Source organism: Protomyctophum bolini (genome assembly GCF_963924005.1).
Source record: "Protomyctophum bolini genome assembly, chromosome: 22".
Classification (NCBI taxonomy): domain Eukaryota; kingdom Metazoa; phylum Chordata; class Actinopteri; order Myctophiformes; family Myctophidae; genus Protomyctophum; species Protomyctophum bolini.
In genome coordinates, this window is record NC_137883.1 from 6,626,785 (window position 1) to 6,641,074 (window position 14,290).

General features: G+C 44.0%; 1 protein-coding gene across 3 annotated transcripts in view; it reads right to left on the reverse strand.

Annotated features, from left to right (window-relative positions):
- Positions 1 to 276: 276 nt before the first annotated feature.
- Positions 277 to 14,290, reverse strand: part of vav2 (vav 2 guanine nucleotide exchange factor) — a 271,051-nt gene continuing 257,037 nt past the window's right edge. For 2 of the 3 annotated variants that reach the window (XM_080756557.1, XM_080756556.1), the window contains 11 exons: positions 12,599 to 12,687; positions 12,459 to 12,472; positions 11,804 to 11,822; positions 10,826 to 10,953; positions 10,161 to 10,232; positions 9,919 to 9,980; positions 9,189 to 9,305; positions 8,580 to 8,667; positions 8,059 to 8,182; positions 5,257 to 5,411; positions 277 to 2,112 (listed from right to left, as the gene is read on the reverse strand). In XM_080756557.1, coding sequence (XP_080612683.1) covers positions 2,065 to 2,112; positions 5,257 to 5,411; positions 8,059 to 8,182; positions 8,580 to 8,667; positions 9,189 to 9,305; positions 9,919 to 9,980; positions 10,161 to 10,232; positions 10,826 to 10,953; positions 11,804 to 11,822; positions 12,459 to 12,472; positions 12,599 to 12,687 — 916 coding nt within the window. In that variant the 3' untranslated portion in view covers positions 277 to 2,064. Of the gene's footprint in view, positions 2,113 to 5,256; positions 5,412 to 6,034; positions 6,122 to 8,058; positions 8,183 to 8,579; positions 8,668 to 9,188; positions 9,306 to 9,918; positions 9,981 to 10,160; positions 10,233 to 10,825; positions 10,954 to 11,803; positions 11,823 to 12,458; positions 12,473 to 12,598; positions 12,688 to 14,290 lie in introns of all 3 variants that reach the window. The other variant, XM_080756555.1, reaches the window with a different exon arrangement.

Here is a 14,290-nt window from a genome sequence, read left to right on the forward strand (position 1 = left end):
AGGTTGTAGATCGGCTATTCTCACCTATGCTGCCATCATATCATATAATATTTTCATATAGATTAATGCCATTCATCTATATGGAAAAAAACAAACATTAACCCACTCTGACCGGGAACCCGTTTTGGTGTTTAGCATCATGTTATGTTTTAGCTATTGAAAAATAGCAGACCTACAAGCTCATAGCGCGCCACCGAGTGGCGCGCTACGAGCTTGTAGGTCTGCTATTTTTGAAAAATCGAAGAACGACTGACATTTTTAGAATCTGATCTCGGGTCAGAATGGGTTCAACAAACCAGTGTGTGTCCAGTGGAAACCTCGTATGAATCTGATCTCAGGTCAGAATGGGTTAATAAATATGGAGATGCGTTTCTATCCGACAGCGACCATGTTCATTTGTACTTTTCACAATGTGATTGGAGGAGGATATTGTCTGTGTGCCACACAAACTGTGAGAGGGAGTCAAAGTAGTCCAAAGACAACTCTGACAAGATCGGACGGCACTTCGAAATACTGCTCAAAACTGGAAACCCCACGCAAGTGCACCTCTAGTCTAAACAACCTGCATCATCTGCACATGTTATTGTCATAGCACACAGACAATGCTGTCCTTCGTATGGAGAAGACGTGACACTGCGATCACCGTTTATAGTTACACCTAAATGCCATTGAGACATGACAAAAATGGCTAACGCCATAAAATCCCACCACCTGATAAATCTGTAAATAAGGCAAGGTACAAAAATCATTTACAAAACGTTCAAAGTCCATGCAGACATTAAAACATGTTTGGATTTGGCTTCAAATAATCAAGGTGATTTGGCTGTGCAAAATAAAAACAATTAAAACAATGAGCACCCACGATTTGAAAGAGCGAAGTCATTAATATGACGTTTCCCTTCTTATTCTCTTCTTTTTGCATCCAGTCGTATAGACAACAACACCCATAGACTCGTGATGCCAGGCCTGGCGTGAATGTTGTAGAACTTGTAGTTGATTGGTATTAACATGACTTGCAGCCACAAACCCCTTTTAAAGAGTTTCTCCAGTTGGGGATGAGTAAAAGACTTCACCATCCTCTTCCATAGGGTCTGTATGTGTGGGTATTGTGGGTGTCCACTTGCTCTGCTTGGCAGTACATGTTGTACAGTAGTGTTCATGGAATGGGGACGAGACTTGGGGGGAAATGGCAAAAAACGTCCTTGACTGGCTGATGTCAAGGTTCTGTGAACGATGACCATTCTTCAAAGGCACCAAACTGTACATTGGTCAGGTGTTTGTGTGTGTGTGTGTGTGTGTGTGTGTGTGTGCGTGTGTGCGTGTGCGTGTGCGTGCGTGCGCCGGCACGTGCATGAGTGCATGCGTATGTATGCATGTATGTATGTAATGTGCACATGGGTGCACCAGAAGTCAAACCAATCCAGTCTTTCCCCTCCACTGGTTTCAGCCCACAAGGCATCACCATGACAAATAAGGCAAAAAATAAATTCCCAGCATTGAAAAGACAAGAGCGTCTGTCTTTACTTTCTTTTCCTTCTTCATCCGATTCTTTGCCGTTACTAATATCAACTTTAACTTCAGCACAATAATCATATCTCTATTCAATAAATTATCTATACTGTACATTTGTGTCCCCCTCCCATAGACCTGCAACATGGGGGAGACTATATCAATGTAAAACTAGGCGGAACAGTCATGTCCGTGATAGGGCTCTTATGGCGTGCTCTGTTCAACGCAGCCTCTCCAGAGCACACAGAGGCCCGGCAGAGCTCTGCTTTATTCCGACTTAGTTTTTTTTCCCTTCCGCACAGAAATGACACGGAGCGTCTTAGAAAGAGATAGAAACGGAAGTAAAAAGCCAATTGCATACTCAAAAGATAGAGAAACGGGGGTAGAAAGGTTCACTGCAAAGAACGGAGTAATCCAGCAAAGGAGGAAAAAAATAAACAAAGTTTCTTTTTATCCCTGTGTTGTTTCCCTGGGTAATCAAGTAGCTTTTTCCTCTGTGGGGGCTGTGGACGGACGATGGGCTCCGATTGGACGGGATCCGACAGCACCTGAGCCCTACTGGACGCCTTCCTCGTCCACGTAGGTCGAAGGAAACCACCCGATCTGAAATGACAGACATAGAGACATCAAAGGGGGCTTCAGCCCCTGCCCTTTAACCCGTCCGTAAAACAACAGACCTCGAATGCATCATTTACTATGGTGAAGGAGATGCTATAATGTCACTCTCCAGGCAGCAGGCAGGATAATTGTTTTTTTTCCCCGAAGTCTCCTGAACTTGAATACTGTAGTTTGAACGTTGAACAAATTTCAACAAATTACACTTTAGCTGTAATAACTTATAATGAAATGTGTTTCTCTCTACTATATTCACAAAACTATATTATTTAGAGACCCACATGATTTGTCTCTGTTCATAACTTGATATTGAACAGATAAAGACACACACACACGCACGCACACACACACACACGCACACACACACACACACACACACACACACACACACACACACACACACACACACACTGTACACACACACACACACACACACACACACACACACAATTTGCATGGTAAAACTGAGCTCATGGGGCTTCTTCTATTGTAAGTGTACACAGTGTGCTGACATCTCTTCATTAGTTCTGTATGCCTTCAGCTGTGTGTCTTTTCATGGCTGCAAAAGAACCTACTACTTTCTCACTTCATTATTATTAGCTTTTTGATTTCTTATAATATAATGGCTCATTACTAGACCGCTAAAAAGGTTTCTTGTCAGTTACAGGAGTGCATGTTACACTAAATCAATATTCAATATTAAATATATTTTAAAAGAAGGCCGATGTACACCTCAATGTTTAGTGACAGGTGCGTAGGACAACCAAGAAGGTTCCAAATGTTCCGAAAGAGATCTATGACATCAAATAAAAGAAAATGGTCGCGCACACACTGTCTGGAACTTGTGAAAGAGGATGCTCTTTATTAAATCGACGTTTCCGTCGTTAGACCTTCATCAGGACAAACTGAAATGATTCTGTTTCCGATGAAAGTCTAAGGACCGAAACATCGATTTAATAAAGAGCATTCTTTTTGCAAGTCCCAGACAGTGTGCAAGACCTTTTGCTTTGATATCATAGATCCCTTTGTGCATTTTATAGATTAAAATCAATGGACCTTTTCCACAACGTTTCCATTAGTAAATGAACATTTTTCTCTGAAAGAAAGTACAACATGCTGAGGATGTAGAAGAGAACTGACTTAATATTTTAGTGGTATACCAGTAAGACGATCGCAATAACGACAGTTTCTTTGGATTCTGTCGACACCACAAATAGTTCTGGAGAATTCCATGTCTTAAGAGACTAAGGGCCGATTCATACTCCTATTTTACCGCTGTTTCGGCGCTGTAGTGCCGAAATGATTTCGGCTCGTCATAAACTTTCAGTAGCACCGAAGAGACGACTTTAGGACGGTACCCGCCCCCCCCCGAACCTCAAATGACGTCACATTGTAGGCTCTACAGAGCCGAACCGACTTTTATACGGCTCTAAAATAGGAGTATGAATCGGCCCTTAGACCATTATGAATCTATCCTTCATCAGTCTTCCTTCACCGCTCTTACCTCTCAACAAATACAGCTACTGATTCCATTAATTGGCATTATAACTGTAACGATGTGCCTCGTTCTCCACAGGGTGGCAGCAAAGCAACACACAAGAACCAACCCAGAATATATTAGTAACACTGAGACCCCTTTTCCCCCAGTTGGTTCAGTTCTTTTTGGTTCTTAGTCCATGAGTCAGAGCTCCAAAATTGGTGGGAAAAACTAGACCTATATGTTAAAATGTTTATATGATCAATACAAGTAAATTAATACATGATAACCCTTCCACAGTAGTAGCTTTTTCATATTTTCGATTATTTTGCATATTTTCCTACATAATGCCTCATTTGTATATTTAAAAATGTAAAATTTGTAATGGAATAAATCATTGTCTTCGTGTAAGTATACTCAATTGGGGAAGTTTCATGGTGATGAACAATGTAATATAGGTATAGTTTTGCACACTCAATTCATAACGTTCCAATTTTGGAGCTCTGGCTCATGGACTAAGAACCAAAAAGAACTGAACCGGTTCCCACTGGGAACCAACCGGTGGAAAAGGGGCCTGAGTGTCACAGTTCTCTCCCAGTTCAGTGAACTTCTTTCTGGCCACACCATGCAATAAGCTGATTGTTTGGGGGAACAATGGACCGTTTAACTCAAGACAACTAGATATTCATATGCATATCCAGGAGAGGCAGACATGTGCACGGAGTAGATCCGTTTCCACAGCAGAAAACTGTTTGCCTCTCTCTGCCTACATCGTCGTGACGTAAAATAGACACTATGCCTATTTGCTGGGACACTATGACGTAAAACTCTCCATTCATTGTCAGTGGGAATTTAATGTTTGTGTAGGACGAAGAGCATACACCAATAGCTGAACATAGGAGGGGCTAGCGCCCCTCAAAAAGTAGCAATGAGCAAGATGCAGGCACACACTTGGCTCTTAACCCATTCTGGACGGGAACCCCTTTTGGTGTTTTAAGCATTATCTTATACTTTAGCTGTTGAAAAGGTAGGTCTGCTGTTTTTGAAAAATCTTGAAAATGTGGCACAGATATTTGAATATCTATTCTTTCAGAGGGAACCTTTTTTTTATGTTTTTTCTTTGCGGCTTTCACCTTTATTTTTATTTATTTTTATAGAGGGACATAGGGACAGTAGGCTGACAGGAAATGGGGGAGAGAGATGGGGGAGTGACATGCAGTAAAGGCCCTCGGGAGTCGAACCCGCGGCACACTGCCAGACTCAGACTACCGGCCAAGGTGCCTGGACCGCTGAGCCACGGCCCCAGGCCACAGCGAACGCTTTTTAACTGGGAACAGGGGGTTCCCCGGAACAAGACATTTTCAGATAATAATTACATATCTTTTTGGGGGGTCCTTGACGTGGAAATGTTTGAGAACCACTGACACATAGAAACATGCGGTTTTTCAGAAAACTGTATAGAATCGTCCTCAGGTCCAAATGGGTCAAAGGGAATGGTCTAACTCATGTTACTGTATGCCCAACACACACTCATAGACTATATAGTTCAGAGACTATAATTCTCATGTGCCGTGCACTGGAGACTTTGCCCCACCCTGCTCCCCGCGACAGACACAATGTCACGGGTGGTGAATGTACACACACAGTATACTCACTCGTCCGTTGGCTTCGCCTTTCCACCAGCCCTGGTCTCCGCCGATCTTGCTGTAGATCTTCACGACGTCTCCTTCCCGTAGGGAGAGCTCCCTCATGTCCCGCGCCGCAAAGTTATACCTGGCCACCGCCGTGCTGACGACCCGCGGCGTGAACACTTCAGAACACAGACACAAATAAAAACAGATGTGAATAATACGTCGACGCGTCTCCGTCGATGAATCCATGAAAACAAAGAGTGCAAAACAATGGCATGTATAAAGCAGCGGCAGGCAAAATAAAGGAAAATCCCCGACGATCCAAATGCCAGCTTGAGAAGGATGTGGCAGAGAGGTGAACGACGACGTGGTAAAACGGTAGGGGTGGGCAGATGATGATTATGTTCCGTGTGAGACAGTGTGGGATGGAGGGGCCGGTGTGGAACTGGTTGTTCGTGTATACTTTGTTTATTTTGATGAGTGAATGTACAGTATGGCAACCTGGAAAAGGATCTGAAATGATTCCGGTAATGAAATGAAAACAGAAGACAACAGAAGAGGTCAAATTGAGAACCCCCCCCCCCCCCCCCCGTGGGGCGAGAAGCATTTAACCAGGAGCAAAAGTGAGGAGGAGGAGGAGGAGGTGGGACTGTGAAGGAGAAATAAGTGTTTACATGGAGATTAGAAAACACAGAAATGAGGTAAAGGCAAACAAAAGGGCAAATAATGAAGAGAGAGAGAGAGAGAGAGAGAGAGAGAGAGAGAGAGAGAGAGAGAGTCAAGCGACAGAGGGCTAGAGTACCTGACCAAAAGGGAGCTGGGCTCTGAGAGGAAGAGAAGTTGAGACCCTGCGGACTGAGGAAGGAGAAGTTGTAGGAAGCACAGGTGGCTGCTGAGAGCAGAGTAGAAGTAGATAAACGAGAGAGAGGGGGAGGGAGAGAGAGAGAGAGAGAGAGGGAGGGAGGGAGGGAGGGAGGGAGAGAGAGGGAGGGAGGGAGGGAGGGAGGGAGAGAGAGGGAGGGAGGGAGGGAGAGGGGGAGAAGGAGACGAAGAAGTGGACAAAGAACAAGGGGACGAAGAATAAGAAGGGGAAAAAAAACAGGAGTCAGGACATCAACAAAGACTGCTGCAGCCCTCTCTCTGTCCAGTGAGCTGTCTCCCCTAAAAGCTAGTCCACAGCCAACCCACACATGTCTCGCACACACACACACACACACACACACACACACACACACACACACACACACACACACACACACACACACACACACACACTTCCACTTTCCACTACAATAGGCCGAGGAGGAAAGGAAGCCCTGTTGTATAGCTGGCGGTCTGGTCTGGTCTGGTCTGGTCTGGCTGGAAGGCCAACAAAGGCAGCCCAGTGTGGGACACCAGCCAAACAGACATCCATTATACATTCTAATGGGGTTGGGAAGCCATTCAAATGCCCCGTCCACAGCCTCTCTGAGTCACTGGCCAAGACCTCAACATGCTCTGTCTCTCACTCTGCGCGCGCATGCGTGCGTGTGTGCGTGCGTGCGTGTGCCTCTCTCTCTCTCTCTCTCTGTCTCTCTCTCCCTCCCTTAAATCTATTGCACTATACTTACAATATACTTCTATCTAACTGTATTACTCTCTCTTTCTTACCAAATACTCTCGTTTGTTCTCCCTCCCTCTCCCCATTTTGTTCGATAATATATACTCTCTCCCTCTCCAACTTGCTCTATACACAGTATAATACTCCATCTTGCTCCGCGTGGTGCAGTTATCCGCCAAAGCGACGGCAAGCGGTGATGCTCTCTGCTTTCTCTCTACCGTTCCCCTTGACGGTTTCACACCGCCTTCGTCGCTCCAGCTCCTAATCTGGGTCAGAGGAGTCGTCGGCCCGGGGGAGGCGCGAGGGCATCGTTTGAGAGAAACGGGCAGGCAGGGAGGCAGTCCTGCTATCCGTCATAGTTATTCTTACTACAGGCAAAGACAGCAAGGGTGAAGACTTTCCAACCTGTAGACGCTAGGTGGAGACTATAATGTGTGCCTTCAGTTTTCCTGGTACAGTATAGCTGAAGGAATCGATTTGGTGTGTGTGTGTGTGTTGGGGGTCTTAAAAACAACTAGATAAAGTGCCCCTCGGGGGACACAGGTCTCCACCAGGGCAGGGCAGGTCAGGTTGTGGCCTCCTGTTGGCGCTATAATAGGCCAATGTGAAAAGGGTGCCATTTCTTCTCACGCCTTGGATGGCGATTGGATGATAAGATGATTTGAGGCATTTTGTTCCAAAAATGTGCTTTGCAAAAAAACACCTGTTGGTGGCGCTATAACAGGCCAATGTGAAAAGGGTGGGATATATTCCTCAGCCTAGTAGGAAAGTCCGTGAAAGATGTCACGTAAATTGCACGCTGCGTTCATGATTTGAGGCTTTTTGTTCAAAACGGACAGATCCCGCTTGAACACATGACTGTAGAGATAGTATGTAACAATTTGCGGGATTTCTGGACAGAATCTGGAGGAGTAATATAAAAAAATGTGTTTTTCAAAAGTCGGCCTCCTGGTGGCGCTACAACAGGCCGTTCTGGAAAATGTGGGGCAGAGGTTCACCGTTGGCATCCAGGGAGTGTGTGTGCAAAATTTGGCATCGACCGGGTTAACGGTGCCGGAGATTAGCGCGCGCACACACACACACACACACACACACACACACACACACACACACACACACACACACACACACACACACGGACAGAGTGCAAAACACACTCTCTCCCCATGCCTTTGGCCGGGTAGAGACAACAACAACAGAGACCCGTCACGTTGGCTGAAGGTTACCTGGTGAACGTGTGCTGGCTCGCGTCAAGGAGCGTTCTCTGGACTTGTAGGGGTAGCGCAGTGTGGTGTCTAACAACTTGAAGCTTTCTTTCAGTGAATGGGTCTGGTAGTATTCCACTAGCTCCTGTTATTGTCAAAGAACAAGACAAACACAACATGACAACAAACAACGACTAGAAATATCTGTTGACAAGCGACAGCGCAACAATGCATACAGTAAATACGGCTACAACTAGCCCATTTTGACACGAGATCAGATTAAAAAAATGTCTTCTACGTACATCCTGACAGTTTTCTGAAAAAGCTATGTTTCTATGTCAGTCGAGTTTTCAAAAATAGCAGACCTACAATTTTTTCAATAGCTAAAGCATAACATAATGCGAACACCAAAAGGGGTTAATTCCCACCCAAAATGGGCTAGACAAGCTCTTTCAAAGAACAGGAGCATATTTGCATATTTGTGTGTACGACTGACTTATATATATGTACAGTATAGTACTGTATGTATGTATCGCTCTTACCAGAAGACTCTCAAACTTCTTAGCCTCAGTGATGTGAATCCAGCTGTCTTTCTCAATGACTTTGATGTGCTTTACTTCGTCATTAAATCTGTAAAAAAAAAGAAAGACAGACGGCAGAGTATGACAACAAAGAAAACCCACCAGCAGAAGTCATCACAGAGACGCTGTAACAAGACATCACTGTACTGTACTGTATGTATGACAGCTACAATAATAAAGAGCTGTGTGTGTTGCGTCATTCTCTCTTTGGGATGTAGGCTACGACGTCTCCCACAGGAAAAAAACCCCACACCAGAAAACTGGATCAAACAAGCAATTACCGAGCAGTAATTAGGGTGGAGTTTAAAAAGACACATCAATGGTTGACGAGATCCGAGGCCTTCCTGTGAGAATTTAGTTTTTTCCCCATGCGAGACAGATAAACGTCAGAGACGCGATGAGCAAAATGTTACCGTTCTGTTTTTGTTTATTGCTTTGAATGTGTATCTCGACGACACTGCAAATGAGGGTGACCTCAATGTCTTTCGAGAGTAAATAAAGGTTTGAATGAGAGAAAAAAACACCCCAGAGGGTTTGCTTGCCGTGTCCTTGAGACACGGAAACACTCACTTGATGCTGATGGCAAACCTCTCTGCCTCAGCGGTCCTCTCTCTGATGAGGTAGGTGCCACTGCTGTGGGACTTTAAAAGATTGTCCGCCTGCTGGCGCTCCATGTTCCCAGCAAACCTGTGGAAGACAAAAAAAACCCCACCCGTTTAAACATTGTAAAACGCCCCGTTAACAATATCAGTCTCACAAAACAAAATATGGATTCATGAACTGTTACATTTTGTCGCCAATTTCATTACATTTTTAGCCAACGTGTAAGAACGGCTACTGAAAATGTCCGAGCGAAACTACAGGAAGGAAGTTGTGTTGTTTACACACAGGGCATGAATACCATGGCATGATTGATCAATTTAGAATGAACTTTAATGTTTAGAAAAAAAACGTGTCCATGCAGTACTCTTTACACTCCCAAAAGCTGAAAGTTTTCTACTTTCAGTTCTTTTAAATCAAAGCTAAAGTACTCCGTGTTGTTTGCTGCCGCCTGTTTTAATTAATTCCTCCTGCACTGACATTTCATTCCCTCTCTCTCTTGAGCTCCCTTCTTTTCTATTGTTGTATTATGTGTCTTAATGTCTCAATGCTTAATGTTTCATGAAAAGCAGTTTGAATTGCCTCGTTGTCGAAGTGTGTTAATAGTGATAAACGTATTGTCTTGCCTATATCTTGGCATGAGTGTTGACGTAAATTGCAGATGAGGAATGCGTACGACTACTGCGTGGCATTATCTTACCAGGGGTATCCATAGTAGTCCGTTTCCCTCGAGGTCTGCCGACTGGGGAAGGACTGCACGGGCTGTCACAAACAATCACGAGATGTCACAAACGGGTACATTGTAAGCAGCCGCAGATCATTATGTATTTATGTGTCACACACTGGCACTTAAGTGCAACGAAAGTGTGCTATAAGGCTTGTTGTTATTCCCTTTGATATGACAATGATATGTATGCGAAGGCTCATGGGAGCCGTGTTTACCTTGGGGTCCAAATAAGGCTTTACACACGAACTGGGGAAGAAGCCGTTCTTCTGTGAGAGGATCAATTTACCCTTTGAAGAGAAGTTCGTGGTGGATGTTAGTATAGAGCTCTAAATATAAAATAAATAAACTATAAAGCTACGGTAGTTCATGTTTGAGAGAGACGGCTGATCTGTGATCTCTAACCACAATGAAAGTATATGTGTGAAGGTTCGTGAATCAGTTTGGCCTAAAAGGAAAGCGCCGATGTTATTTCTTAACGATCATTGGCAAAATGTGATCAAGTGCAAAAATAGTATACTTTATAACGTCTAAGGGAATTAGTAGACATAATTCCAATAATGCTGATTTGAGGCATATTATTGTTAAGTAAGAAGCCAGTGCTGGAGTCCTCTCTTTTCTCGACCTATGGAAACGTATCCTACACGTCTACAAGAAATGAAAGGCGTCAAGAATCTTCAACGCAGAGCACAAAATAGCATGTTAAAAACTGTCTCTAGTGCGAGTCAGTCAAATTACCACCAGAGTGACATCACTTGGTTACATTTCCCAGAATTCCCACCACCCACTCTACAGACATAGAACAAACCAGAATGTACACCACACAAAGATTGATGATGTCTTAACTATGAGCCATATGTTTCCTTTTAATAACTTTGTGTACCTCCCAAAAAGGGGTGTCGGGGTCTCCCTTCAGCAGTTCAATGAAGTCTCCCGTTTGAAAGGTCAGAGGAGGCTTCCCTGGTGGTGCTGGCATGCCATGATAGTTCCTCACGGCCACCATCTTGGGACCTAGAAGAATAAAAAGGGTTATTCATTAGGGTTTCACTAAAAAGTCCAATCATATAAGAGAGAGAGAGAGAGAGAGAGAGAGATAAACAGTGCAGTAAAACATAAGAGCATTTTATTATCATTTAATTATGGAGCAATTATGTATATATTCCTTTTCATTAGATTTCTATTATCTCGTACAAATCCTACTATAAATAAATGCGCCACGTCTCTGCGTGCGTGCGTACAGTACGTGTGTGTACGGTTGTAATGCACGTAACTCGCAAACCGTTTGCCCCACCGACTTCACATTCGACACACACGATCCACACCCCCACAGGGAGTGCAGTGCCCGGTATAGAGTCGGTCGGACCCACGGTTCTCCAGAACCACCACAAAAGGCTCTGGTCAGGCTCTGCCAGTGGGCCTAATGAGGCCAACTCCTTTCACCTGGGCCAGGCTCTGCCAGTGGGCCTAATGAGGCCAACTCCTTTCACCTGTGCAATTCCAAGCCTCTCAGCCTCTGCCAGTGGGCCGAATTGATTGCCAAGTTCACTTTTCACAGTCAGTTTGCGACAGGCAGACGTACATACAGGTCTAGTATTTTTAGCTCATCACCTGCCCCAGCAATACTACATTTAGTTTGGCATCTTTTCCTGTGATAGGCTAGTCTGCTAGGTGGCAGCAGAGAGCTGCAGCAGAACCAACTCCACCCTACCCCAAACAAACTTGTGTGACATGACAGCTTGTGTCAGAGAACAGGCAGCCTCATCTCGAGCCATTTGGACTGTTCTGAAGAGTCGTGTTGATTCGGGCCCCAAACATACATGCTTTGTTGCCAATTCCCACAGCACTCAATCATCACACTTACCCGATGACATCCCCGGTTCCTATGAACAAGGGAACAAGAAAATGCAATCAGTTAATTAATAACTACTTGAATCCCAATATACATTGCTTTGAATCAACAATTTAAAAAAAAATAGCCAATCTACAAGCCCACGCACGGCGCGCGAGAGATTGAGGATCTGCTATTTCCGGCAAATGTTACCCAATTATTGCAAAACGTTCGACTATTTTGACTGAATGTTTTACCCTATTCTGACATGCCCAGAATAGGAGGCTATAGGGTTCATGTGGCAAACATGAACTTTCAGTCAACGGTCGCACAAAACATAACGCCTTTAACCCATTCTGACCTGAGATCAGATTCATACGAGGTTTCCACTGGACACACACTGGTCTGATGAACCCATTCTGACCTGAGATCAGATTTAAAAAATGTCAGTCGTTCTTCGATTTTTCAAAAATAGCAGACCTACAAGCTCGTAGCGCGCCACTCGGTGGCGCGCTATGAGCTTGTAGATCTGCTATTTTTCAATAGCTAAAGCATAACATGATGCCAACACCAAAATGGGTGCCCGGTCAGAATGGGTTAAGACGCAAAACATAGTCATGTGATAATAATAAATGAGTGGCTGATGGCACCGTTGGCGTTCAGTCACTGACGAAAAGGATGCACTCACCAAATCAAGAGGATCTGGAAGAGAAGACAAGAGGGGACACAGGCTGTCAGAAAGAAGCAGCATCGGCATGGCTCTCATTATCACTTGAGCACAATAAGGAAAGTGTTAATAAGATCTCAAATGTTAGGGAGAACACCTACTGATTTTGCAGATGGTGATGACTTCCAGGCACTCTTTGTGTGCCCCTGTCCCACAGCGCGAGCAGTAATAACCCTGATAGAAGATCCCTCTGTAGCGGACACACAGATGCACGCGTGTAAACATCATTTATAGACTTCTTAAACTTCATATTCTACCTTTTGGTGTTTTTTTTTGGGGGGGAAAAATAAATGAAATGCCCCTGCTTCTGCTTGATCATAATATTACAACATCACACAAAAGTAGTAAAAGTAGCAGATATACAAGCTGGAAACTCGAAGGATTCGAGCTTTGTAGATTTTTTTTATTTGAATCCTGAAAAGCGACAGCTTTGGACATTATGAGGGGTTTATACTGTGAATCAGGAAAACATGAGGTGCCTCGATCGCACCGTATAGCACGATTTGTTACGTGCTTTCATCGAGCCTAATAATCACCCACAGTATAGTACCGTGATGTGCATACAGTGTGTGCGCGTACATGTGTGAACGCGCACACGCAATAAAAAACACCACAAACAAGCACACAGGAAAAACAACACAGCACGAGTCAGGGAAACACGAGCGGCACATAATGTATGCCCGTTTACTGTAACTAGTGGGACCACTAGTGGTTCATGGCGTTATTACAGGTGGTCCATATGTATATATTATTGTATCAAAAATATGCTTAGATAATATGTCATAGGTCCATGAAATTTAAGAACAATTTTGAACTAATACGGCAGGTGTAGTGTGGGGGATTTTTTTTAATAAATAAATAAAATAAATATATATATATAAGGGCCTGATGCGGGGTCAAACCACAAGCAGATCTACAAGTTCACAAAGAGCTGCGCTGCAGTATGTTGTGAGCTTGTAGATCGGCGACGTGCAAATATCATATAAATACAAGAGAGTGTGTTATGCCGTCTTTATACACTAAATACATATTATTATTGTTGTTGTGGGGAGGTTTAGACCCACTGTCCTGGTTCAATTAACCCATTCTGACCGGGCACCCATTTTAGTGTTAGCATCATGTTATGCTTTACCTATTGAAAAATAGCAGATCTACAAGCTCATATCGCGCCACCGAGTGGCGCGATACGAGCTTGTAGGTCTGCTATTTTTTGAAAAATCGAAGAGCGACTGACATTTTTAGAATCTGATCTCAGGTCAGAATGGGTTCATCAGACCAGTGTGTTGTCCAGTGGAAACCTCGTATGAATCTGATCTCAGGTCAGAATGGGTTAAACCCACATAAAGTAGGCGGCTAGCATTACAATACATTTTAGTTATGTATACTTCACCCGCGCATGCATGCTTTCTGCACTGCCAAGTCTAATAGAAAATTGCCATAAATCACAGTGGAATCCACATGCAGCTGTGATTAGTCTCTGCTTCCACTATAGGACTGTGAATTTAGGTCAGCCATGCCGTGAAGTTTGTGGTTCAGTTACGGTATGCAGCATCGAGTTTATATCCAGCTAACTGTACTAGTGGTCTGATATCTACCACACACATTATTGATGTTGACTGAAGATGTTATATTTGCAGGGGCGGCCTTAAGGATCGGGAGGCCCCGTTCATGACGTCATCATTTTAATAATTAATAATTATTAAACCCCCCTCTTTGTTTTCTTTTTTTTTTGTCAGTGTGTAGGCCCTATTATCCGACTTCAAAGCATGAACAGCATACACAGCCAAGTAGAA